The sequence below is a fragment of the Drosophila subobscura genome, chromosome U (genome assembly GCF_008121235.1).
Source record: "Drosophila subobscura isolate 14011-0131.10 chromosome U, UCBerk_Dsub_1.0, whole genome shotgun sequence".
NCBI classification, from domain to species: Eukaryota; Metazoa; Arthropoda; class Insecta; order Diptera; family Drosophilidae; genus Drosophila; species Drosophila subobscura.
The window spans coordinates 18,286,539-18,312,233 of NC_048534.1; the positions used below are offsets into that span (position 1 = coordinate 18,286,539).

Here is a 25,695-nt window from a genome sequence, read left to right on the forward strand (position 1 = left end):
GAGCGGCAGCATCGTGTGATCTCGGGCAGCGCAGTCGGCACAGACGCACAAACATCGTGTGAGCTTCGGTCTGTGCACAGAGAACAGCCGCAGCGGCAGAGAAGCAGCGTGCAATTTCGGCAGCCAAGCAAGAAACGTTTTTCGACTTTGTCTCTGTTGTGTGTGCATACAAACGCACTAAAGCTGCTTGTAAACGGTGGAGCTTTCATGTATGTGTGGGCGGCTGCGAGCTTTGTTTACCTGCTGCAGCATTTTGCAAGCAGCTTTGATCAGACAGAGGGCAGACAGAGACAAACATATCAGAAAAGTTCAAAGCACATTTTAAACAGTTTGATATTCTGTTTTGCGTTGTTATTGTACGCCAGGTATAGAATGAGCATGAGAGGGTTTACCAAGGGTTGCTATCTATCTCTCTCTATCGTTTCGTTCTGCTGCTGCTCCACACTGACCACAGTCAAAGTGTTTTAGCTCGAAATGGAAACCATTTGGCTGCGGCAACACCCCAACCATCATCATTATTCTCATCATTCAGCTCTCAATTCCACTTATTTTCTATGGTAGACTCGTGTAACTCGTTTATCCAACAGCAGCAACAGAAACAGAAACAACAACGACAAACTTCACTTTCTAACAATGATTAGTTGGCAATCTTCTCTCTTTTCTTCATGGAGTTTCTTCTGTAGAGTTTTTCCTTTTGCCGTGGCGTAATGAGCGCTTTTTCAAGTTGATAATTACGATGAAACAGCAGAAAGAGCAGATGAAGAGGCAGAGACAGAAAACAGAGACTGAAACCCATATGGCAAAGGAAAACCAAAGCTAAATCAAGGAAAAGAAAGAGAGGAGGAGAGGCGGAGAGGCACAAAACAGAAGCTGGGAATCGGAAGGAGAAGCACAAACAACAGTCAAGTCCAAGGGGGAGCAACAAGAACCACAAACAGAAGCCAAATCAAAGGGCAGAATCATGGCCAAGACAACCCAAGACAAAACACCTCATTTGGTTAGCCCTAAAGGCTCGGTCTCTGTGGCCAACATGATTTGTCTTTCTTGGCCCGGCCGTCTGATGCTTAGGTAAAATATTTGTTTGTACATCAAAATACCAGTAGCCAAGTAGTCGTTTTCATGTGCGTTTAATTCAATTATGTAGAGGGAGAGAGAGACCTGGGAGGAGTCGGAGTCCAAGTCTGATATTCTGAGAGCAGCGTGGGAACATCGCTGGACTTATGTAACTCATTTGGTAACCATTGTAAGGTGTCCATCGCAAGTCCATCACATTCCCATAGACTTATTAAATACAATGAGCTAGCTGCTTGTAATTTCTAAGCTGATTTTGCAAATCAATCAAAGGGCGATACAGTCAGGGCGATAAGTCAATTACGAATGCAAATGTTTTGGAACAAATTGGAGAGAAGAAAGAGAGTTGAAAGCGAATAGAACTGGAGGTGTTCTTGGGGTAAAATGAAGCTAAAGGAAGATTTCTCTGTAGGAGAAAATCTTTCATTTATGGAACATTTAAACCAGTAAAAGCTGTGAAATGAACATTTTCAACAAGACTTAAAATCAATTAAAATTATTTCCAAGCTACCAACCCGCATGCAAAATAAATTCAAATTTTAAGCTGAAATTTTTCATAAATCCAATGTGCATCAAAAGCCCACAATTAAACGTTGTTACACTTTCATAATTAACGAGAATTGCTCTTTAATTAGCAATTATGCTGGGCATTTATGTGGGCACGCTTTTATGGCTTAGGATCAGCACCAGTCGCAGTCCCAGTCCAATCATCATCATGAGGGGCAACTTAAGCTTCCAGTGCTGTGCCATAGAGGATCAGCAGCAACCCCAACAATTCGAGCCACCAGTGTGCTGCACTCCCACCCCACTGCACAGCGCATTCCCGATATATGAGGGCCGGGCCACACCACAGCCAACTCTTGCTTTCATGTCAACCAGCCATTATAATTAACGCGACGAGTCTGTGCTGTGCTTTTGCTTAGCTTTGCGCTCTCTCCGCTTTGCTTTGCGCGCTCCCTCTTTAGTCAAAGAGAGAGAGAGAGAGTCTCCCTCCCTCCGCCACTCGCTCTTCTCTGTGCTTTTGGAGCATTTTTCCTTTGCTCTTTTCATTACATTTAATGCCACAAAGGAATTTGAAAAGCATAACAGCAACAAAGGAACGTCGGCCAAGTAGAACCCATGGATGGATGGATGCCTGCACCAGCAGCAGGCCTGCTGGAGGACTGGGGGGAGCTGTGGATGCGCTCGGTTGACTTTCATGGATCAGTTGGGGCAGCTCCAATGCTGTGGCATGTTCTGTTCTTCGCTCGCTCGCTCTCTTGTTGCTTTTTGCTTTTATTATTGTTATTGTCATTACCGGCATGACAAGCACAAAAATGCGTTGTTCGTGCGCAGACGACGCGCAAAAAAAAGAGAACTAAAGAGAAAAAAGAAACTCAAAATAGAGCGAAAAAAATAAACTTAAAGTTGCATTTAACTAGAGGGCCCAGGTCCAGTCTGGTAGTTGCTCTAACTATCGATTAATACATGTACTTAGACACTGAACTCCGTTGAACCCAAAGCCGGACAACACGTGTCAGAGTCCCAGTACCAGACAGGCCGATCCAAGCTGATTTCCATATCTCCCACTCCTAGTCGGATGCACTTGGCTGCCTCAAAGTACGAAGAAGCCGCGCAGCTCTTTGGGACTCAGCCAGGCGTGCAGCTAGAAGAAGTACCAGAGAGAGCGAACAGAGAGAACATGGCCCAAAATGAGCCACTAATTTGTTAGGATGTAGAAAGTTAATAGGAAGAAACTAACAGAGGAACTGCACTAAGTCGGGGAGGGATTCCCATTTTAGCTCAGAGAAAATAATTGCATTTAAGAACAATTTGGGCTGCCCGAACTCCTACTTATAGATCCTTTACCTTCTCAGTAAATATATTTTACTGAACCCCTTTAATTCGGGTTCAGTTTAGGCTTCTTTCTGCCAACTTATCTTCCCCAGAAATATGTTCCCAATTCCAATATTTCTACGCACCAAAAACACAATTAAATTGAGGACTGAGAATGGAGTTTGTGCTGTCAAAATTCCTCCCACACTTGCTGCTAATTTCTCTTTTTCTTTCTCTAATAAATTTCCAAATATTTCCCCTCAAAGTAAACATCTTTCTGGACCATCTGTAACCGTTTATCCACTTAAATTCTCTTCATACTTCCCAAGGCTGGCTCTAATGCTGAATAACCTGATGTCTGAGCTGCAACTATATTTGGCAATAAGCAAAACCAAAACAGCGGCCAAAACATGGGGTCGAGCCGCACCTCGTTCCAGTTGGCGTGGAGTCAGGTTTCGGTTTGCCCCAAGTGATTGTTGCCAGGTGAGTGAGCAGCAGCCAAAATCAGAGTCTCCGCCAAGCTCCAATCTCCCAGCGACTGGCACACGAGTATAAAGTTTAATAATAATATTTTTTTGGCACCTAGCAGACTTGTTATGATTATGATACGAGTAGAGGAGTGGAGGACTTCCGTTTGGGTAAGCCACACCCCAGGATGGGGGATCGTCTTACAGGGCGCATCCCAGAGGCTGTGGGACAGACCGCAAAAGTGGAAACGGAAGTGTCGCAGGACATTAATGGACAATCGAGCTGCCTGCTGCCTGCTGCCTGCTGCCATTAGCAATGACCTTTAGGACTTGGCTTGGCACAGAAACCCAAGCAATGCGGAGTCTAGCCACAGAATGCAGCCAGAGAGCGCAGCAGCCTGCAACCAGTTTTAGTGCCACTTTTTGTGGCTGCTGATCATTTAGCAGCACAACAAAAAGGCAGCCATGAATGGCAAATGGCAGTGGGGAAAATTACATGGCCAGCAGCAGCCCTCGTCACGTATTGGGAGGCAGCAAACATGGGCATACTTAAGGGGCAGTAATGCGGTTTATCATCAGCAGCAGCAGCAGCAGCAGCAGCAGCCACTGAGTACGGAGCCAGCACGATACGCTCATGTTATGACAAGCTTGAGAAGAGATACCAAGAAGGCTTCGCGAGCCCAGCAACTGGTTGGAGCAAACCCCACAAAGACACACGCCAGAGATGGCCAGAGGAGCGCTTCGATCGCTGGTGCACAGTGATGCGCAGTGCACAAGCAGGTGGAGGAGCTGTAAGTTAAGGCAGAAAATCTACAAATATCTCTGCCAGAAGGTGCTTCAAAATTACACCAAAATACCTAGAAAATCAACCAACAAACTTGCAATCTGGCAACGACTTTTAAGGGAATATTTCTACAAGTTTTAGGTGCAGAAACTCCACCAAATTTCGCAGCAACAATCCACAAAAATCTATGCCAGAATTACACAAAAGTAAACAGCAAATAAACCCACAAAAACCCGCAAATAATCTCCCCACAAACTTTTGCCATCAACGATCAAATCGTTGGCACATCCTCGACATGTGGCGGCTGCCGCAACTCTATGCAACATTTGCAGCACTTGCAGCAGTTCAGTGCCGTGCAGTTCAGATCATTAAGAGACGCCAGACCAAAGACGGAGAGAGGGAAGGGAGAGACATCCGCAGAAGGACATCTGATCGCTTTTTGTCGCACAAGAGGCAGGGGCACCGAGAGGAGCAGCAGCAGCAAAAGATGAAAGTGCAGCAGAGGCGAGTCCCCCCTTCGGTGGCAAGTTGTTGCCATTTCTGGTTGGGGCTGGGACTGGGACTGGGACTGGGACTGGCTTCCTGCAGCTTACGACGTGTGACGACATGTAGAACTAATTGTCGTCCAGTCTTCGGCCTCGCTGGCTCAGGGAGGTGCAGCTGAAGCCGGGACCGAGCTCCGACTTGAGCTCCGACTCTGCCGCTGCCACTGCCTTGTGACAGGCATAAATCAGTTTTGTTTCAGTTATCGTCGCAGCAAGAAGTCACTCAAAGTCGCGCCGCATGCAGCGTGCACCTGCCACAAAGTTCGAGCACTAAATTCGCGTCATAATTGAAAACGATCAGCGGAGAGCCTTAAATGGTGCCGCATTCGTGGCTTTATTTTTTCGGTTGGAGAACGAGTTAATTAGTGCCACGCGGGAAAATCGCTTGAGATTTGATTTATTCTGCCATTCCTTGGCCAAAAAAGGAGCAGCACAAAAATTAGCAAACATTTAGTTAATGCACAGAAATAAAACAAAAACGAAAACGAACAGAAAAGTATTCTCTGTGGCAACTCCAAATTGGGCAAGTCGTTCGTGTGCCGCGACGCGCTCAGCGTGTGGGCTTAAACATAAATAAATGACGAGTTTAAATAACACTAACAAAAGGCTGGCATAGAGCTAAGTTTTGGCTTTTGCCTGCTGCCATATTGGGACAAATCGAAGCTGTAAGATGCCCGCCCCAGCGGCTGCCATAAAGCCAGCAGCGGCCTCTGCTGGTCACACGACCAAGCGCAACAATGGCAAATCCAACAGCAACACACACAGACACATAAACAACAATAATATAAACAACAGTCACAGCACATTATGCAATTCGATCGCCCATCTGAGCGACTCAAGGACCAATCTCACTGTCAACACAACGCCCACAGCCAGCACCTGCCAACGCTTGAGGTAAAGATTAATTCAGATTTTGCTCTCTGGCTTCGAATTGGAAACAAGTTGACGAGTTTCTGCTGGCCAGAGTGTTCTTCCCGTTTGTGTGCTTCATCAATTATGCTGCAACGTGGGTCTGGGCTTGCTTTTGGTGGCAGATAACTCATTTTTGTGGCTGTTAATCGGTGTCGTTTGTCGCGGCAAATTATGTTTGAGTGGCTGAGAGTTACAGTTGCTAGATAGTTCATAACTTTTACAATCTTTGGAGAATTTTAATGTTTAGCAGCCTATTTTGTAGAGAATTAATGGCACTAAAGAACTAATGTCTAAAAAGCATATCCTTCCATACAAAAAATAGTTTTTTAATAATGGTAAAGTCATTTTTTTTTTAAACTACGAAATCGAATAAATTTAAACACTGTTTGAAAAGGTAGAAAAGTTCTACTTTCGGTAGCTCTGTCTTCAGCTTTATTCAAGCTATTGACACACATCAAAAATCGTTTGAAAGCTTGTTAAATTTACTATTAAATCCATCATTTTTGACAAATATACGCACTGCCAATACCCTGTAAAAATTCTAAAAGCGCGCAAAAGTCAGCAAATCTTGGTCTATTGCATTAAAATTGAATGAAAAAGGTTTTTGCTGGCATTTTACAAATTCCAAGAACGAGAAAGTAATCTGCTGATTAAAACCTATAATCTATTTTTTTTTGGTAGTCAAAAATGTCTTAGCTCTTACACCCACAGTAATATTAATGGCAAAATGCTGCGCTGCAGTTCAATGAACTTCCAAAATGGAATACAAAATATTTGTTGCAGCTGCCTTTTCTTTGTTACAAAACTCCATGCAGCTACAAAGACATTTTCCGATTAGATAAACATCAAATAGAATATCATTTTCCATGCCAAATTATGCGCTCCATAATTTTGTTTCACTTTTCTTGCTTTTCTTCGCAGCGAAATGTTTCGTCGTTCGATTGCCAGCAGCAGCCAATCGAGTTCCAGGGAGAACACCTACGAGGAGGTAAGAGATCATCCACAGATAAGCCCCCGCCAATTGTCATTGTAATTACGATATGCAGATCGGGGATACAGAGAGAATATTAATGAAGTATTGTTGGTGGCAAACAACCCCCAGGATGGGTCGTACCTGCGCTGGGAATCGCTTCTTGAATGCACAGCAAACATTTCAAACTAATTAATCAAAGGGAAGAACAAATTGGAGAGGGGAGACTCGGGGGTAAAGAGTGCAGAAAGAAGTTCCCGTGGAAAAGTGGCTCAAATTTCCAGGCGTTCCAACTTGATTTACTTTTCATAATAAAAATCTTTTAGCAAGGCCCTCAGAAAAAGAAAAACAATTCAAAGAGCGCAGGGACAGTGCCTACCGTGTGGAGTGTGTCTGTGCCTCTGCCTTGTATCTGTGCATCTGGTGGCGTGGCATGTAATCCGAGCCAAGACGCGCCCAGAAGCAGCCGCCGACGACGCGTTCAATTTATAAACACAGTCCAAGGCGCGCTCTCTCTCTCTCTCAAGTGTGGCAGCTGCCGATTGATGTGTCTTTGAGATGCACACACATTCCTTTGCTTTCCTTTCCTATTTGCTGAGATGCTGCCGCAGGACCAACGCAGCGCAGCGCACCGCTTGGCATCCTTTTGTGCAGGGCAGCGGCAACGACCTGCTGCGGAATGCCGAAACCAAAAGGAAAAACATCTGTCGAACTGGTCTCGAAAGGGATCGCCTTGGGGTATACATACTTATGGCTCCTGGTGTCCTTTTCCTTGTTATTACAGGCATCATCCTCCTCGATTTGGCGCGCACTTCGACTGCCTTCGATTCGGGTTTGAGGCAGGAGCTGCCGCACAGGTTTGTGCCTGTCTGCTGGAGCTGCAAAACATCTGCCAGGGCGAGGTCCTTTTTCGATGGGTGTGCACCGGTGAGGGACATTAATTGAAAGTAATGCAAGAATTTCCGGTTGGAAGGTAATAGAGAATGGATCTTAAAACTGAGCCAAAATGTTACATAAATTAGTTGCAACTTCCCCCCCTTTGAGTGCCCTTCGTGAATCGTTTTTTGGCCTATCTAATCCCACATCGATGAACCCATTGAGAGCACTTGTGGCGGACATCTGTTGCCTCACTTCGAAGACCGCAAGCTGTAAATGTATCTGGCAGATACGCACGCTGCTTGGGCATAGATACAGAAAGATGTATGTAAATGTAAATGTAAATGTAAATGTCTTGTGCGATGTGTGCAGAGCGCATAAAATGGCTGATTAACACGCTCGAATGCATTTCTTGTGTGTGTGTGAGCTTTGATTCGATTTCATTTTGAGGCTGCAACCGCAGCGGAGCTGCAATTGGAGCTGCAGTTGGCGCAGATTTTGCAGCGTGTGGCAGGCAGACGACCGATCAGCATCTTCGATCATTGGCAGTTGAGTTGGTTTCATGTTGCAATTAGTTGCGGCAAGTGACAGCAGATAGCAGTGGGCTAAGCCCAAGGTGAATTTACTCTAAGGTAACATTGTCCGCTGTGGTGAGGAGCAAGCACAAAGTCACCACAGAGCGTCCGGCGCTAGAAAGGGATAGCGCGTGAAAACGTCACCTTCCAAGCAAATTCACCTTGGGCTGAACCCACCCCGAGCGCAAGTTCAGCTTCAGTTTCGCTCTCTCTCTCTCTCTCGCTCGCGGCTAATCGAAGACTGTGGGCAAGGAAAGTGCAAGTGAGTGCACTCAACTCAAACATTGCTCTTCCACTCCTCTTTGCTCTCCCCCTCCACACTGATATTTGTTTGCGTTTTATTGCAGCGGACCTAATCAGTAATCAAATATGTATTTTATTTTTCTACGCCTCTTGGGTTTTATGGGGCCGCCGTTGCGGTTCATTCGCCCTGCCACTGAAATGGGAATCTTGGATTGATTGGCTGCACTCAAATATTTGACAAGACACCGCCATAGATTCAGAAACTACTGTGTGAGACTCGGAGCTGGGAACCGATAGATAACCCTAACTCTAATCGGCGCACTGGTTTGTCTCGTACCCCAAAATGGGACTCATAAAATACATTTACTTTGCATGGATCCACAAGGGGGTGTTGAACCTGCTGCAAGAGTTTTTAATTTTGTGCTTAATTGTTTGATTTACGAGGCGATGAGAAAGCATTTTGAGATTTTCAAAAGGAAATTTAGATGCTGCATATGTTTTAGTGGCCATATGTTTTATGTAGATTGAAAATCTATTACTCCAGGAAGAAAGGTTTTCGAGGAAGAGACTTGCCACTGCACTAAATGGCAGCGATCGTTGAGACTCCGTTATCTGCTCTCTTTGTGCGACGTGCGCTTCTAGTCTCTCGCTCTTTCGCTGTAATTATTGTCTTTGGTTCTGTTATTGGTTATGTTAACAGTACAGACCCTAGGTAAGGCACTGCCGCTTCTAGTCACACTTGCTGTTATTGGTTCTGTTATTGGCGCTGTTAACACTACCAACTCTGTTGCTCTCTCTGTGTGTCTCACATGTTTGCTTTCTTGGCGAATCTTTTGATGAAACAAAATGGAATGGGCATGTAACATTGGAATTACATTACCATTTAGCAGCACATTTCACTACTATTGGCTACTTTTCTATTTTGCAACAATATTTGACACATTTTCCAGCGTTCCCACAACTTTTCCCACTCACTAAATTACAACAAATAAATGTCTCATTCTATAAAAGTTTATGTTTCCCAATAGACATGCGAAGGCAGCCCAAAACGAACTTCAGTCATTTCTGGAGGGGCCTGAAACCGTTCCTGGGGTACCGCCCCTCGACCTCATTGAAATGCAAACAGTTACAATGCGCCCTACACGCCTCTCTTCTTCTCTGCCTCTCTTCTTCGCTTCCTCTCTCTCCCACGATATGTTGATCTGTTCATGTTATTATTAAAAACACCTAAATGGGTCGCTTAGAAGGGGATTGGGTGGAGTCTCTGGGTGGATCGTGTGTTTGTGTGCTTTGTAGTGCAGCACGTACAATAAATTAGTGACATTATAAAAAAATTAAAAAGAAACGTGAGCAGCTCCTCTAGCGTGGAATATACCATATACTCGTATTTTGACAATAATAAGCAGCCAAACCCCAAGAGCCGCAAATTCACAGCTCAAATAACGTGACCAAGCCCCAGAAGCAGGAGGAGCAGAGAAGATGGGGAAGAGGAGCTGAAGAGAGGCAGCAGCTGGGCTCTTGTGAATTTGTTTTGTTTTGCTTTGGTTTTTGGTCTGTGCTTTTGCTTTATGCGTTTTTATGTTTTATAGGCCTGACAGTCGCGGCGGCCCTCATTAGCATGCTCCGCACGAGAAGTTTTTAATTTTCGACTCTTTTATTTTCTTTCATTTTCTTTTCGGCACAATTGTCAATAAAAATTACTAGCCTGGCTTACAGCACGCACTCTCGCCGTCCGCTTTGAGACATTTTCCATGCGGTAACTCCACAAAACAATTAAGAGGCCGCTCGGCTCGGGTCTGATCCCACGCTTTGTCAGCTGATCGCTGAATGAATCTCGCAGCTCAAACGAGAACAACAACAAAACAAAGCCAGAAATGTGCGGCATTTAAATAATCTTTCGTTTTGCCAGCCCACAGCTGATGATTTGTATAAATTTTATTGTTTAATTTATATGCGAAAAATGCATTCCAAATGAGAGACGCGAACCAAAATGTTGGACAAACTTTTGGCGCAGCTTTTAGCTGTAGCTTAACCCCCTCTCTCTCTCTCTCTCTCTCTATCTGTCTCTGCATCTTCTTCTCTTCTATTTATCATAATCGTATACAGCGGAAATAAAGCAGACACACAAAATGTTAGATCCCAAAACCCAAACCGAAATCTACCTGAATCTGTATCTCAGCACAGAATTCTTTTGGTGAATGAACTGTGGAGGGAATTATCTCTCCTCTCTCTCTTTGCACTCGGTTTCTCTGGGATTTTCTCTCTGCCCATTAGCAGCTTTTTAGCTGGAAATTAGTTTGTCGTCGCCACTTGACTTTATCTGCGCACAGCGGGTCGGGGCAGGGGAAAGTCCTGCACGGTGCCCGATGTTTTGCACACATTCTGGGCAAATCCTGTGTGGCATGTGGCATGTGGCATGGCAGGTGGTCACACAGAAGGGTGCAGCAGTCAGGGAATTGAATTATCTTTTAGGGAATGATTTTTGGCATAGTCTTGAGTGCTCGCTGACAACTTTCTTTTGTGGCTTTTCTTTCTCTGGCTTTTTTTAGACCCAAAGAAAGAGACAACAAAATTCACAGCATTTGCTCATTAGTCCCCGCAATGCTGGATGCCGCTGATCATAATTAAATCAACGTTGCATGACACAACTTCATCAAAACGGAGTCGAGCCCAAAGCTCAACAGCTGAAAGTGAATTCAAATGGCAAAGAAAACAAACAACAAATAAAATACAAAGGGGCCACAGTGGAGTGTCTACTGTGGGCAGAATCTCTGAGCAACATTAATGATATTTCTGGAGATTTAAATAAACAAAAACTCTGCGGCTGGGGGGCTGACTGATGTCATTGTCTTCGGTCTAGCGTTTATCAGTCCATTTTGATGTGCCAAATCAGCAGGTGAAAGTGTTGCAAAACGAGCGGAACACAAGCACACAGCAAACACACAAAAGCAAAACGCAAAAAGCAAAAAGCCAAAATAGCGAAACGACTTTGAAGTGAAAATTGTTTTTCTGCGCAAGGAAAACTCGCAGCTAGGAAATTTTCCCACACTCTCTGGCGGCGACCGTGGCGGACGTGTCTGAACTTTGATTAAACCGAATTGGTTTCCATTGCAGCGACGCGGATCCCAGGCTGTTTGGCTCTCTCGGGGTAATAAATGTGTAACATTCTGTAACAGTCATTCGTGCCACATGGAGCTGCATGCACGCCGCCTCCCTCATGTCTTTGTGAGTCATGGCTGATTAGTCAGCGGCAACAAGAAGTTCTGGACAAGAAACATTTTCCCGCCCGTTTGCCACTTTAATGGCTGTCACTTGCTGCCAGTCGCGGTGCTGCTGCTGCACCTGTTTCCGTTGCATAATTTTCCAGAGCAAGCACCAGAAATATTTTGTATGTCTCTGCTATAATATTTACATACATGGAGCCCCAGCGATGCATGCCAGGCGCTGGTTCTAATGAAGTTGTGTGCGGGAGTGTGTGTGGCAGGTGTCTGGGCTCGTTTCTGGGCCATGTGGTAACCCAAGATCCTTGCCTTCTAATGAGGCAACAGTGGAGACACTTGGCTGCTAATGATATCGGCTTCGTGTTCTGAAATTAGTTTAAATTTATTGTTCTACTTGGGTGAAAGGTGCAGGAAATGTTATGAAAACCCTTATAACTTTCTTAATTATTGTTTGGTTAATAAATTGCAGCGGAACTCGATCAAAATGATGCTTAAAGTTTGGCAATTCTCTTTGCTTTTGCTGTCTCATCTTTGTTTGCCAGAGTAGGGAATTTGTAAGGGATATTTTCTCTTATCTTAAGGGATTTTATAGCTGTCAATCAGCACCTCAATCTGCATTTACAGCCCTGCCTTGGCAAATATAATTACAATTGTTTGCCTTTCTTCTTCCATAAATCTTTTGCTACTTTATCAGTCGAAGCATTCTTGGGCCAAGGGCCGCCTTCGTTCTGGGAAGTACATCACCTCCTGATATTTTTTTGCACTGTTAACCATCCGCAACTAATGCAAGAGAAGGCGAAGGCGAAGGAGCAACCCAAAAGAGGAGAGCAGAGACCTGAAAGAATGCGAACTGCGACTAAAACGGGAGGAGAGGGAGCGAGCGAGAGCGGCGTGTGCGGTTGCCCAGGCTGTTTATTGTTCCCTGAGCCTGGAAATCATAAAAGATCATAAATAAATAGCACAGAAGATTTACATTTACGAACAGCAGTCTCCGGAGGGTCGGTCACACTTTAATTACTGTAGATAAAGCGAACTCTAAGCGGATCTCGGTCTTGGCTGGGAAACGCACACACAGCGCAAGAGAGAGAGGAGGCGAAAAGGAACGAAAGAGAGCGAAGTCCAGCAAGTCGAGTGGTGATTCATGCTGATCTGTGCCGCTCTCTTGGTGTCCATCTGTGCCTCTCTCTCACTCTCTCTCTTGCTCTAGGTAATTGATACCCGAGGTGTTGATTTGGAAAACAAAACAAAAAACTGTTTGCTTATAAACAAAAGGTCTTGTTATGTGCTGAAGCAGCAACAGCAGCAACAACTGAATTTTCGGGAATTTAGATAAGAAAACGAAAACGAAAAAGTGTTTTCATCTGAAAAGAGTCCCCACTCAGATAAGCTTCGTCTCGGTCACACCCAAAATGGAATGAGTAAGAGATGCCTGAATCCCATCCCCCACCTCAATGCAAATCAATGAACCATTAGAAATCTCAGCTCCTCTCCATCTCACTTCCTGACTGACGGCCTGACTGCTCTGACAGCCTGATTGTGGGTCTTCAGCCTCAACTTCCACAGCCGCTTGATAAGCGGCAACCAAAACGGTAGACTTATCAGTGGATATGGCTACAAATATTTGATCTGCAGCTTGTTATGGTTTCTTATACAAATGTTGAATGTTTATGCAAGATTAATGGTCAGGCGCACGCCTTCCTTTTTCCACTTCGGAGGAAGGCCATCGAAATTTAATTTCATCTACAAAAATTACATCAGCGCCGGGCCGTCATTTCTCTGATCTTGAACTATTAATTAGGCAAATTTTTGTTTGATTGGTGGCTGCCCTAAGACAACGGATGTGAATGTTAATGGATATTCATAACAGCTTCGAAATATATCTGGGAAGAGTTTTTTGGGATGGGAAATAGTTCAGTTTTGTATGGGAATATTTCGCTTTTATCAGAGATTTTTTGCTGATTATTGCAAGGTCTTTTCATAGCGCAAATTTATATGCAAATAATGGGAATTTGTATGCCCACCAAAGCGAACCTCTCAAGCGTTTAATCCTTAAACCGAACATAGAAAATCCTACAACAAATATTTGCATATCTGGGAAAATTCAATGGATACAAAAACTCTAGATAAAGGAATCAAAAATCTGTGTACATTGGATACCTGAAATACAAGTCCGGAAATCTGCACACAGCATCTGATCTGGCATATTTCCAAACACACACAACATGAACCATGGCAGGATCCTTTTTGCTACGAGAGACCTGGAGAGGGATCCTCTTTTGTGCGACACCTTTTGGAAAAACTGTCAATAAGCGTCATTGTTCGATTGCAGCTGCTGCGAATCAGTTGGCAGGGCAGAGAACAAAGGAAGGAGGATCTGGCAGAAATGTGTTACAGCCAAGGGACAACTTATTGGCCAGGGGAAAACGGCACTGAGAGAGGGAGAAGCAGAAATGCAGAGCATCTGCATCTGTCATGGCCGACATGTGCCCGCAAGATGCTAGAGAATTGTGTTTTGGCGGTTAATAGAAAAATGAAATTAACACGAAACGAGAAGAATAACAGTTATAATGTGAGTGGGGAAGGGGAAGAAGAGGGAGAGGAACGGACACCGAAATTAATCACAAGCTTTGGGAAAGCTCTGATCGGTCATTCCTGGTGAAACGTTCGTCGCCAAAGCAGAAGCAGAAGCTGTAAATGAACTCATTCCGGAATGTTGGGCTGTGCTGAGCTTCTAAGCGGCTTTCGAGCCATTAACAGAGAGAAACGAGCAGAAAGAGAGAGGGAGAGGAAGAGAGCTAGAGGCAGCGCTCTCTCTCTCTCTGCTGTCACTCTCTCGCTGCTCTTACTTGGCCCAAAAGAAGCAGCAGCAACTTTTCTTGCTTTTATGACTTCTTTTTTTTCGGCAACAAGACTGCGGCCAACATGCTCAGTCAACCTTGGCAAGGCCGTTGTTGCCGGTTTTTTTATGCTGCCTGTGTGTGTCCATGTGCTGTGTCTGTGTGCATCTGTGGGCTGGTCCATGTGTTGGTATGGGTTTGCGTGGGTCTCTCTGGTATGCGGCCAAACGGAAGTGCGTTCGAGTCTGTAATTGCCCCGGCCAAACGACATCCCGAGAGAGCCCCTCCCTCCCTCGACACTCCTGGCCAGCAGATGTGGCGGCCCTTTGGTTAATTGCACCGCCAATGCATTGTTGGCATCATTAGAGCACCGTTTGGGGTGTCCGACTATAGCTATTGGGTAAATATAGCAATTACTATATCCGCAGTCCTTCGTCCTGTTGCCAAATTGACTGGAAATGAATGGGTTCCAGCTAACAGGATGGAATAAATTGGTAATTGTCAAAGCACATGTGACGCGCAGGAGTAAAATTGCTCGGAAAAGGCTTTAAAATGTAGGAATTTTAAATCGGTTGGAAAATGTAATACACTTAGTGTGAAAATTGCCCTGTAAATTTAGGAACATGTGGTGAAGAAATTACAACAAAATTACACTTTACACTGGCTTCAAATTAAGATTAATTTTTTTAATAAATGATTAATGTATCCAACGTAAGTCTTGTAAATAAAAATCCTCCATAAATTGATGAACATTCACTATTGATATTAAAGCTCCAAGAATAGAAAACCAATCCGAAAATATGGAATTACTTAGGGATTGTAATCACAGTTATTATTTTAAAACTTAATATATCCAAATTATTTTTAAGTTTTAAGGACATTCCTCATTGATGTGATGATATTTTTATCTTCAGTAAATATTTATAAATATTTATTGAGTAATATTTATTTTAAAGCTAAAAAAACACATAATAATAATGAAATTCAAGGAAATAATTATTATCAACAAGGAATATCCATTAAGCCCTAAAGAGACTGTAAATATATTGTGTATATGGAAGACTATCCCTAGATTAGCTTTTTGGTATGTTTAATTTCCTTATGCGTTTGTATTTATTAATATTAACGGAACCTGGAGTTCCTCTTTATTAATATTGCATGTTGGACTTAATTTATTTTATTGCGAAATTCCGCTTTCATACAAACAGCAAGCATATTTCATTATGTCGGGCATTTTCCACCAACCACCACCAGTACCAGTCTCTCTCTCTCTCTCTCTCTGTCATTTATCGCTCTCTCTGCGTCTGTTACTCTCTGAAACTCTCCCCCACTGCAGTCATGCAGTATGCGGCATCTCGCTCTAAAGTGCACTGCCAGAGACAACCAACGACAGCTGTCTCGCTTGCACAACCCCCGAAGATAGTGCTGTGGCGTATGTGTAAGCAAAGCATCTGCGTGTGTGTGTGTGTGTGTGGAGTCGCTGCCAGGGCAGGCAGACCGCTTGCCAGCCGCGACTGCGTCATTTCAGTTGCTTTCAAACAGGCAGCGCAAACGGTTCGTTTCTTCGGTCAGCAAATTATCTGAAGATAGAGAGTATCTAGACAAAACGATGCGCGTGCGCCGTGCGAATTTCGCCAGGTTTTGAAACAGTTGAAAACAGTGAATGAAAAACCAGACAACAAACTAAATAAACATCAAAAAGTGTCCCAGTGAAACAAACGTTGAAAAACTAAAGCAAAGAAATTGAACTTGCCAATTGAAACACTTTTGGATTAGTTTCAAGCCAAGTGAAGAGCAGACAAAATGGTACGCAGCCTGGCCCAGTGGACCAAGACGCTGAGCTTTCCCTCGCGCCTGTCACCGAATCGCAATTCCAAGGATTGCTCCACATTGGCCAGCCCCGTGCCGCCGCCAACGCCGCCGCGCAACAAGACGCACAACCATTGTGCCACCTCGAGGTCCTCCTCGTCGACAGTGTCCTCGTCGCACTCCTCGTCGGCAAATTCACACAGCTCTCCGACGCCTGGAAGCAATGGCAACAGCAACAACAACAATATGCCCATAACGGAACTGGAACAGATTGTAAGTTGAGCAAATAAAAGTGAAATAAAAATATTCCTCTGGGGGTACATCCTGTCTTTGGGTATGCCGCAGCTGTGCAAACAGCAGGAACAACGATTCCCCCTTAAAGCTCCATGCAAAGTTCCCTATCAGAGCCGTTGCATTCCATGCCTGATAAAGCTCATTGACCCAATTGAATGGGCCATATGCCCGCACAGGGCTTAGCCCGTGCACTTACCACTTACCAACATTATCAATCAATCAGTTTCATCAGTTTCGTAAAACAAATAGCCAGCGGAATGGTATGTAGACCAACTGGGAAAGCAGCAAACTGATAGCAAGCGGATTTCCACACCAGATAAGCGGGTTTTTTATTGAAAATATTTCAACTATCGAATATCAAACACTTTTCGTGCCCACTCCACGCACACATCGATCTGAGAGCATGCAATTACAAAGAGTCCCCACTGTTTCATGGCCAAGTTGAGAGCAATTTGCACAGCACACAAATAACAGTGGACTCAAAGAGGCCGAACAGAGGCCCGAACAGAGGCCCGAACAGAGCCCATAACAGAGTCCATAACAGAGGCCCGCCCAGCGAGCAGAGCAACTGCCTGACAAAACACATGCATGGCCGGGGGAAAAATAGACATAAAACACGATGCACAAGAAATTGAAATAAAAAATCCGAAAAGCAAACAGGATGTAGACACGCTTGAACAGACCTAAAAGGGAACGATATGGTATGGTACCAAATCAAACATATTCGTATATGGGATGTGCAGCAGGGACAAAACTCAGACAGAGAGCGACACAACACATGTGCACAACGTGGCCTGACAATTACTCGGGGGTTCCATATGGTAACGAAGGGACAGACCCCCGACTCAACCGGGTAAAGGTTTACGAGAGAGAGAGAGCTATGGGGTAGCGTTAATAAACTACTGGATGGGCATGGGAATACCTAGAAATTATTTGATTGGAGTTTGAAAAACGTAAAAGATTCGTGCAGGTTTTTGGTTAAATTTTAACAGATTTACAGCGAGATTCTCTTGGTACTCTCGATGGCAATCAGAACTCCCATAAGTAGTGTAGTTCATTGGCATTCTTTTGGCATCCGCTTTGGACATTCTCTCTGGTCAATTGCATTCATTGGAAGTCCCAGCCGCACCCACAGAGCACGACAGAGCGCCACACTTTTCATTCGTTTCGTGGTGTGTGTGGAAATGTGGAAAATCGTGAGCAACAGCAAACAACAACAGTGGCGCCTGCGACGCATCCGCGGCAAATGCCAAAGTTGAAAAGCCCATAGACGGGGGGTCTGCAAACCGTTAGAAAAAAACAAAAGATGGAAAAGATAAGTGGCAGAGTGGCAGTGCGGCAGCAGGCGCTTATGTAAGTCAGAGAGTAGCCGCATATTTGCCATTTGCGAAAAGCGAAACAAGTTTCTTGTGTTTTTTTTTGGTTTTGGTTTGTACAAGTATTTGGCCTGCAGCGGCGTTTTAGACTAACGATGCGGAGTGCGGACAGCGGATTGGGCCAGCATCTGGAAAAGTTGCCCAACGGCTTTGCAAGACATCCTTGGCCAAAGGTAAACTAAACCAGTTACACATTGCAGACGGGGGCGTCTGCCGCTGCTCTATTGCTGCCTTTGCTCCCTCCCAATCTAGTTCCACATGGGAACCACAATGGCATCCACATTCCCGTTTGGCATTCCAATCCAAGAGCAGCACTTCCGTCTGCAGTTATTTCCCACAATCTGCGCAGAGAGAGAGAGACAGATCAGATCCTGTTGGTTTTCCCACACTTTCAGCGGATGCCAGAGCTCAGGCTAGAACGCTTTACATTTCGCTTTCGATTAGCATTCGATTAGCATGCCATTGATAATGACACAATTCACTCTGGAGACTCTTGCTGACTCTACACATTTCTTTTTTGCCGAACGGGCGGAGAGAGACCTTGCAAGAATTATTGCTAATGCTGGCAAGGCAAGTATTTTCGAGCAGAGAGTATGACGACCCCAGCCAGTGTGGCTAACTGTCGTTTCCTGTACCAGCAGTCCCAGCCAGACAGCAGCTGCTTATTCAGGCCAACAACAACAGCAACAGCGGAAAAAAAGGTCAGACCCGCAGTTAACAGACACCAAAACAGCAGCAGCAACAACAGCAGCAGCTGCTGGAGGCAACGCAAAACCAAAATAATGACAGCACTGCACAAATATTCACCTGCCTGCCAAATGCTAAAGTCTGAAGTCGGGCAACAGTGCCAGAACGCATCAGAGGGAGGAATCGTAGTCATAAACCTAGAAAGCAGAAATCAATGAGCGGTGATTAATAGGAAGAGCAGGAGCAGCAGAAGCTTCTGCTCTATGATTAACAGCAGCATTCAATGTATGTTATTAATCCACGATCTAGTACAGTAGTCAGAGTTTCATCATTCAATAACAAAGCACATGCTAAATCAGATTACGCTCTCTCTGTGTTAGGGTACAGGCATACACACACACACAACCTCCTCCATGGCTGCTGCTGCTGCTTCCATGAGCAAGCAAAGGCAGGTGCAGAGGAGAGCGAGAGCGCGCGACAGCGCGAGAGAGGTTCAGTTAGCATTGTATTGTTGTCGTCTACTTGTTTAGAAATCAGCTGCTGCTGCTGCGGCTGCGTCGTCGTCTCAGGTGAAACCAGTTTGTGGGTATTTGGCCATGTTATGTTTTCGTTTTTTTGCAGCTGTCTGGCTCGCATTCAGCAGCCATTGAATGATGTTGGTTGCTGCTGCTGAAATTACATACACACTCGTACAAGCGGAGTTGAGGTTTTTTTTTGCTTTGTGAATTATACAAAAACTGCGCATCAGCTGTTTTGCTCTCTCTTTGTCTCTCGCTTCGCATGGTAATTCGCCAAACGCTGCACTTTTGCTGCAACGGAGGAGGTATCGATGCATTTTATTGGGTCACTCGATAACATCAGCGGGCAGGCAGCAGCAGCCACAGGCAGCAGCAGCCGGATCGACCGCAAGCTCCGGTGGTGTCGTGGGAAGTTTGGGCCTTAGGCAAACACAGCCCGAAACGATCTAATTAGAGAGCTCCAGCTGCGTGTAAATAAGAGTATCAGCGACATTTAGCACAGTTTTCATAGATAGAGCTTATGAACGTTGAGAATTTCTTAAGCAAACACAGAAAAACCAAATAAAAAAACGTTTAAAAAAGCTAATTCCAATGCTCACGTACCAAATAAAAAGCATGCCAGCGCAGCGTGCAGCGGTGTGGGGGACAAGAGCGACCCATGCCAAGATTCTCCCCCTCCCGCCGCTGCGGTACATTGCCCTATTGTCAGCGGGGACACACACACACACACACAAATGAATGTCGGTTAGGAAATTTTTGTGGGCTAACAGACGCAACGGAAGTTGGCACAGAGGGGAGTCGGGAGAGGTGCGAAGTTCCCAATTCCCCCCACAGCTGTTGATTGCATTGATGATCTTTCAGGTTAGCGACTGACAAATTGTGTTCGAACTGAAAAGAGAATAGAATAGATCATTCTTCATAAAACATTCATTAATTCCACTGAATGCAATCAGTTTGGGGTCTAATTTGTTGCTTAAAGGTTTAAACATTGAAGAAATAAAATAATATTTACACAGAAAGACATTAATTTAACATTTTATGGAAGTTGGTTCCATTCTGTTTATATTTATGCCTAAGATTTCCATTGCAATAAATCCACAACTAATTTCTTTGGCTCACCCTTTCCTTTCCCTTGCAATCAAAGTGCATTCCAAGATCAATTTTTCTATTAATAAAAAAACAAGAAACATGACCAAACGAGAAGGGACGTGTGAGACGCTTCTTACGCGTCACAACTTTTATACCCGGCACTCAGTACTACATCTGCAACTTAGCGGTTATTTGTCAAATTTTACATTTTTTCTTCATCTGTCATCTACATCAACAACACTACTCACGCCAACACGCTCCTTTAGCTCGCCACCCTCCCCTATAGACACACACTGCAGAGTCGCGGCAGAGTCAGCGGCAGAGGAAGCGGCAGAGGCAGCGGCAGAGGCAGAGGCAGTGACGTGTCAGGGGCCAGGCCATAAACAGCGCGAAGCAGAGTGTGAATGCTGCGGGACGGGGTGGGTTTGGCTACTGCAAATTAATTTCTTCATTGTGGCTATAATAATGATCCAATCGTATCCCAATTTGGTGATCTGATAGATATGGTCATTCCCTACGGAATGGCGTTTTTAGTTTTCTGCTATCTTCAAAATTGTAGATTTGGGAGGTTTTCGACCTTTTGCGGAGGCGGAAGGGGGCGTGGCTCATTTTTGAAATACACTTGTAACAGTGTGAGCATACAGAAGTCTGGATGCAAAATTTGGTGGCTCTAGCTCTTATAGTCTCTGAGTACTAGGCGCTCATCAGGACGGACAGACGGACAGACGGACAGACAGACAGACAGACAGAGACTCGGCTATTGATGCTGATCAAGAATATATATACTTTATGTGGTCGGAAACGTTTCCTTCTGTGCGTTACATACAACCGTTATGTGCACAAATACAATATACCCTATTTACTCTTCGAGTACCGGGTATAAAAATGTTCCCTTTGGGGCAACGAAACTTTCAACAGAAGCATAAACAACATCACTTGGCATGGGTTGGGTTGTAATTTGGAAACTACCCAATCTCCCCCGGCCATAAAAGCCTTAAAAATAAAAACAAACTTCTGCGTCTACGAGCGCCTTGAACTTTATGGTAAAAATTTGTGGACTGGAGACCCATGCCAAGAGAGCGAGAGATTGAAGCACATGTCTTACACGGAATCGAATTCATTCGATGTCTAAAATTATAAAATTCTTTGCTTTCCTGCTTATTTCTAAATTAATTTTTATGATCTGCAGCGCCCAAGTGGAGTGTTTGCCACTCCAGGAGACTCCCCCATAAAAATAAAAACAGAATCCAACAACTGCCGCTGCTGCGGCTGCGGCTGCCGTTGTCCATAAATAATGATGCTCCACACACACTCTTTCTTTTGTGTTTCTCCTCTGTGTTTCCACTTTCATTTGATTTGATTTTCTGTTTCCTTTTTCGTTTTGTTTAAAATTTTGGCCACGCTTTCGTGTGGAATTTCAATTGGATTTGTCTAGAAAAGAACCAATCAACTGGAATGACTCTATGGGAGGTTGAATAATGCTTGATAATTATAGGAAATATTATCTGTTTTTTTTGGCACATTTAAAGAAAAGCAAAAGTTTGCCTCAAGTCACATAATAATTATATAATGAAGCAGCCTCCGCTGCTGTGGCTGTGGAAGTCAAAGTAAATTAACCTCGACAGAGCAGAGGGGCTGCTGGTAATTGCCTCTAAAAAAAACTCAACTCTTCATCTGCTTTATAATTGTTTGGTTTCCCTGTAAACATTCGGAAGATTCGTTGACAAACCGTTGAAGGAGACAACGAAACATCTTTTGATCTCCGACTCTCTCTCTTCCTCTCTCTCTGTGCCTCCGTTATGGCTATGCTGCGGGGCTTCATGTTCTTCATTAAAACATCGACAAGCAACGTGCATTTTTGTGTAAACATGAGCAATTTGTTTATGGTATAGCTGCAGTTGAGTGGCAGCTACTTCCTCCATGGCCCAAGCTGTGGGTGGCTGAATGAGCTTCAAGCTTCAAAATTAAACTTCAAATGAACAGATAATTGGTCCATGGCCCGACTCTACAGAGTTCACATTCGATGCTACAGTTCAGCGCCTTAATGGCTTCAAAAAAAAGTTGACATAAAACAGAAACAAACAAAAAACTCGTTTTCACATTAAACGAAATTACCAGCAAAAGGCAGTTCCATAGAAATACCAGTACGAGTATTATATTTCTACAATGTTTCACGCACATGGGCTGGGATCCGAACTGAACTGTAAATTCTCTCTTTGTCTGTCTATTTGTCTCTCTGCCGTCTGCACTGCTTGCTGGCTGCTGTCTGCTCTCCGCTGCCTGCACTCCGCTGCCCGCTCTCTGCTGTCGCTTGCTCTCTGCTCCCTGCTCATGTGTTAATTGCTTATTATATCTTCGTTTTAATGTCGCTTCTACAAGTTGTCTCTCAGACTCATGCCCCGACCGTAACCCATGCCCAATCCCATGCCCATGCCGGGGGCAGATGCAGCGACATGTTCATTTATCAAAAAGTCAAGCCACGCTCGGGCTTGGGTCTGGGCTTGGGCTTGGGCGCCCCAACAACTGTAGATAAGGTCAATTAAAAGAGTCAACCGGAAATGTCGCGACGCTCGGTTAGGAGCTGCACGGAGCCATTAGGGGGCGCCTACTGTAAGACTGTTGCTCTGCCTGAATTGGTTTTTGTCGTCTGCTCATCGCATACAAATATTAATGTTTATCCAAATATTAGATGTGGAAAACCCTCATCCCATGCACATGTCGATGGATGAATGGTTTCGTAGAGCAGAATGGGGGCGTTGTAATTAGATTAGGAATCCAGGCAGACTGGCATGTGGCATGCAACTCATAAATATTTTCGCACAACAACGCAATTTATTATTTTAATCTGCCCGGATGTGAAGAGTCGCAGCACCAGGCCACTCGGTGGTCCCATTCCGCCTTCCCCTCCCCGCCAACCGAACTGCAATTAAAAGAAAAATGAAGCAAAGAGCAAAGCAGAGAAAAAGAGTGGGGGCAAAGCGATTGCAGTTCTTATAGGCAAAAGGCAGTCAAGCGATGCAGCGAGGAGTCCCAAGAGTGCCCGAAAAATGATGATTAGAAGAAGCAGTAAGGAAGGAGCAAAGGGAGGGAGGAAGGCAGAACAGGAAGTGTCTGTCTAGGTGTGCCTAAGAACACGATCGCTCATGTGTAAAATGTTTGACGCTGCCCGCCCCGCGAAAGAGAGAGCAGCAAAGAGAGCGCAGCAAAGAGAGAGACGAAAAAAGGTGCATAGCAGGTAGCTGCCGTAAAATCAATGCTGGGCTTCGGTTGATGGAAGAGAGAGATAAGCGGGGGAGGGAGTGCATCCTCGAGTGCTGCTTATCGTGTAACTGTAATTCACGTATAAATGGAGGGAGTAAACTCACAAAACACAACAGTTACCCCACAACCTTCGCACTCTGCATAAGGCGTTGCTCGCAAATGGGTTTTTGGCAGGAATTAGGAAAATTTAAGAGCAAAGTGCGAGTTCCACTTATTACACTTACTTTACATTAACTAATTTCCATCTTTTCTTTTGTTATATTTACAGATCTATCCCGGTCCCGATCCCAAGCACATTATGGGCTCCCTTGTGTTTTGTATCCACCACAAACAGGGCTGCAAGTGGTCCGATGAGCTGCGCAAGCTCAAGGGACATCTGAATGCCTGCAAGCACGATGCCACACAGTGCCCCAACAAGTGTGGCGCTCAGATACCACGCATCATGATGACCGACCATCTGCAGTACACCTGCACCATGAGGCGCACCCGCTGCGAGTTCTGCCAGAGCGAGTTCTCGGGCGCTGGGCTGGAGGAGCACAACGGCAGCTGCGGCCAGGAGCCGGTCTACTGTGAGGCCAAGTGCGGACAGCGGATCCTCCGCGGACGCATGACCCTGCACAAGTCGAAGGACTGTGCCAAGCGTCTGCGTCGCTGTGCCCACTGCCAGCGGGAGTTCTCGGCGGATACGCTGCCCCTTCACGCTGCCCAATGCCCGAGGGCTCCTTTGGCCTGTCCGCAGCGCTGCGATGCGGGTCCGATTGCACGCGGAGAGCTGGAGGCGCATCTTCGCGATGAGTGCCAGTCGCTGGCGGTGTCCTGCAGCTTCAAGGAGGCTGGCTGCCGCTTCAAGGGCCCCCGCCAGATGCTGGAGGCGCACCTGGAGAGCAATGCGGCGGCTCACCTATCGCTGATGGTGGCGCTCAGCTCGCGTCAGGGTCAGCAGATCCAAATGCTCAAGTCGGCAGTGTCCAAGCTGTCCATCAACTACACGGGCACGCTGCTGTGGAAGATCACCGATTGGTCGGCCAAAATGACAGAGGCACGCGGCAAGGATGGCCTCGAGCTGGTCTCGCCACCCTTCTACACCTCCCAGTACGGCTACAAGCTGCAGGCCTCCATGTTCCTCAACGGCAACGGCCCCGGCGAGAACACACACGTCTCCGTGTACATCAAGGTGCTGCCCGGCGAGTACGATGCGCTGCTCAAGTGGCCCTTCTCCCACTCCATCACCTTCACGCTGTTCGAGCAGGGCGCCCAGAGCGGCCAGGGCGGCGTGGCCGAGTCCTTTGTGCCCGATCCCACATGGGAGAACTTTCAGCGACCCTCCAATGAGCCCGATCAGCTGGGCTTTGGCTTTCCCCGCTTCATCTCGCACGAACTGCTGCACAGTCGACCTTTTATCAAGGACAATACGGTGTTTCTGCGTGTCAAAGTGGATCCCAGCAAGATTGTGGCAGTGTAGATAGAGAATCCCCCTACCATTGCTTAGTTCTAAACGTTTACTCGACTTACGTAAATACTGTGTATTTAAATTTATGAGTAAAAGCCCAAGCAACCGCTCCACCCGTACAGCTTCGGGCAGCAGTTGGCTGGCAAAGTGCCAACTGGCCTTGGAATGCTGTCTCCCCCCTGCCCACTCCCCTGCGCATTAGTCATACTTCAGATATGCTGGAATTAAACCAAAGCATACAGAATACATCTAACTATCTTTAACTAGGATTTAATTAAGCAAAAACCCCTCTAGCCCAGCCTTAAGCGTACGCCTAAGTTTGTCTTTTAAGTCTTTTGTTTAGAGTTTTGTAATTTTTTCGCGCGCGCATTGCGAACACTTTCAAAAGATCTTCAAACTAGAAACGTACGCACAAATCTAATTTAGTTAGTGTTTAAGTTGCATGTACATAGCATAACCACGCCGCAGCACTAGTTTTAGTTGTAGCAACTAAGCCAAAATGCATTAGTCATTAGTAACATGAACTTTCAGCTTAGTCAGAGATAAGTTTTGTGTCTTGCAGAAATCTTAGAAGTCAAAAATACAATCAAATAAAATCAACAATTCGAAGAAAATAATTTTTAGAATTTTCTTTAACGTTGAAAGTGGGGGAAGAGCATCTAAAATTGTGTTGGGTCTTGATTGTTCATTTTAGTGGACAAGTTCAGTTGCTCAGTGAAGAAACTCACTCTCTGGTTCAGTTGTTCGCTCACTAGTTCACTTTAGTTCACTAGTGAAACAGAACCACTGAGTAGGGAACAACTGCAAGCAAAAGAACCAACTGTGAACCACTGAAGTGAATGAACAATTCAAATTTCGAGAACCTTTCAAATAACTGCAAAATGTCTCAAAGAAT

At 45.2% G+C, this 25,695-nt stretch overlaps 1 protein-coding gene across 2 annotated transcripts; it reads left to right on the forward strand.

Moving 5' to 3' along the window:
• Nucleotides 1–5,329: 5,329 nt before the first annotated feature.
• On the forward strand, nt 5,330–25,414 carry LOC117901118 (TNF receptor-associated factor 4). Of its 2 annotated transcripts, XM_034811753.1 has the most exons (3): nt 5,330–5,576; nt 6,516–6,582; nt 23,619–25,414. In XM_034811753.1, the coding sequence occupies exons 1-3, from the start codon at nt 5,353–5,355 to the stop codon at nt 24,810–24,812; spliced, it is 1,485 nt and encodes a 494-aa protein (XP_034667644.1). In that variant the 5' UTR covers nt 5,330–5,352; the 3' UTR covers nt 24,813–25,414. The 2 variants fall into 2 exon arrangements, with proteins under 2 accessions (XP_034667644.1, XP_034667645.1); XM_034811754.1 differs by lacking the exons at nt 5,330–5,576; nt 6,516–6,582 and adding an exon at nt 15,837–16,398.
• The last annotated feature ends 281 nt before the right edge of the window (nt 25,415–25,695 follow it).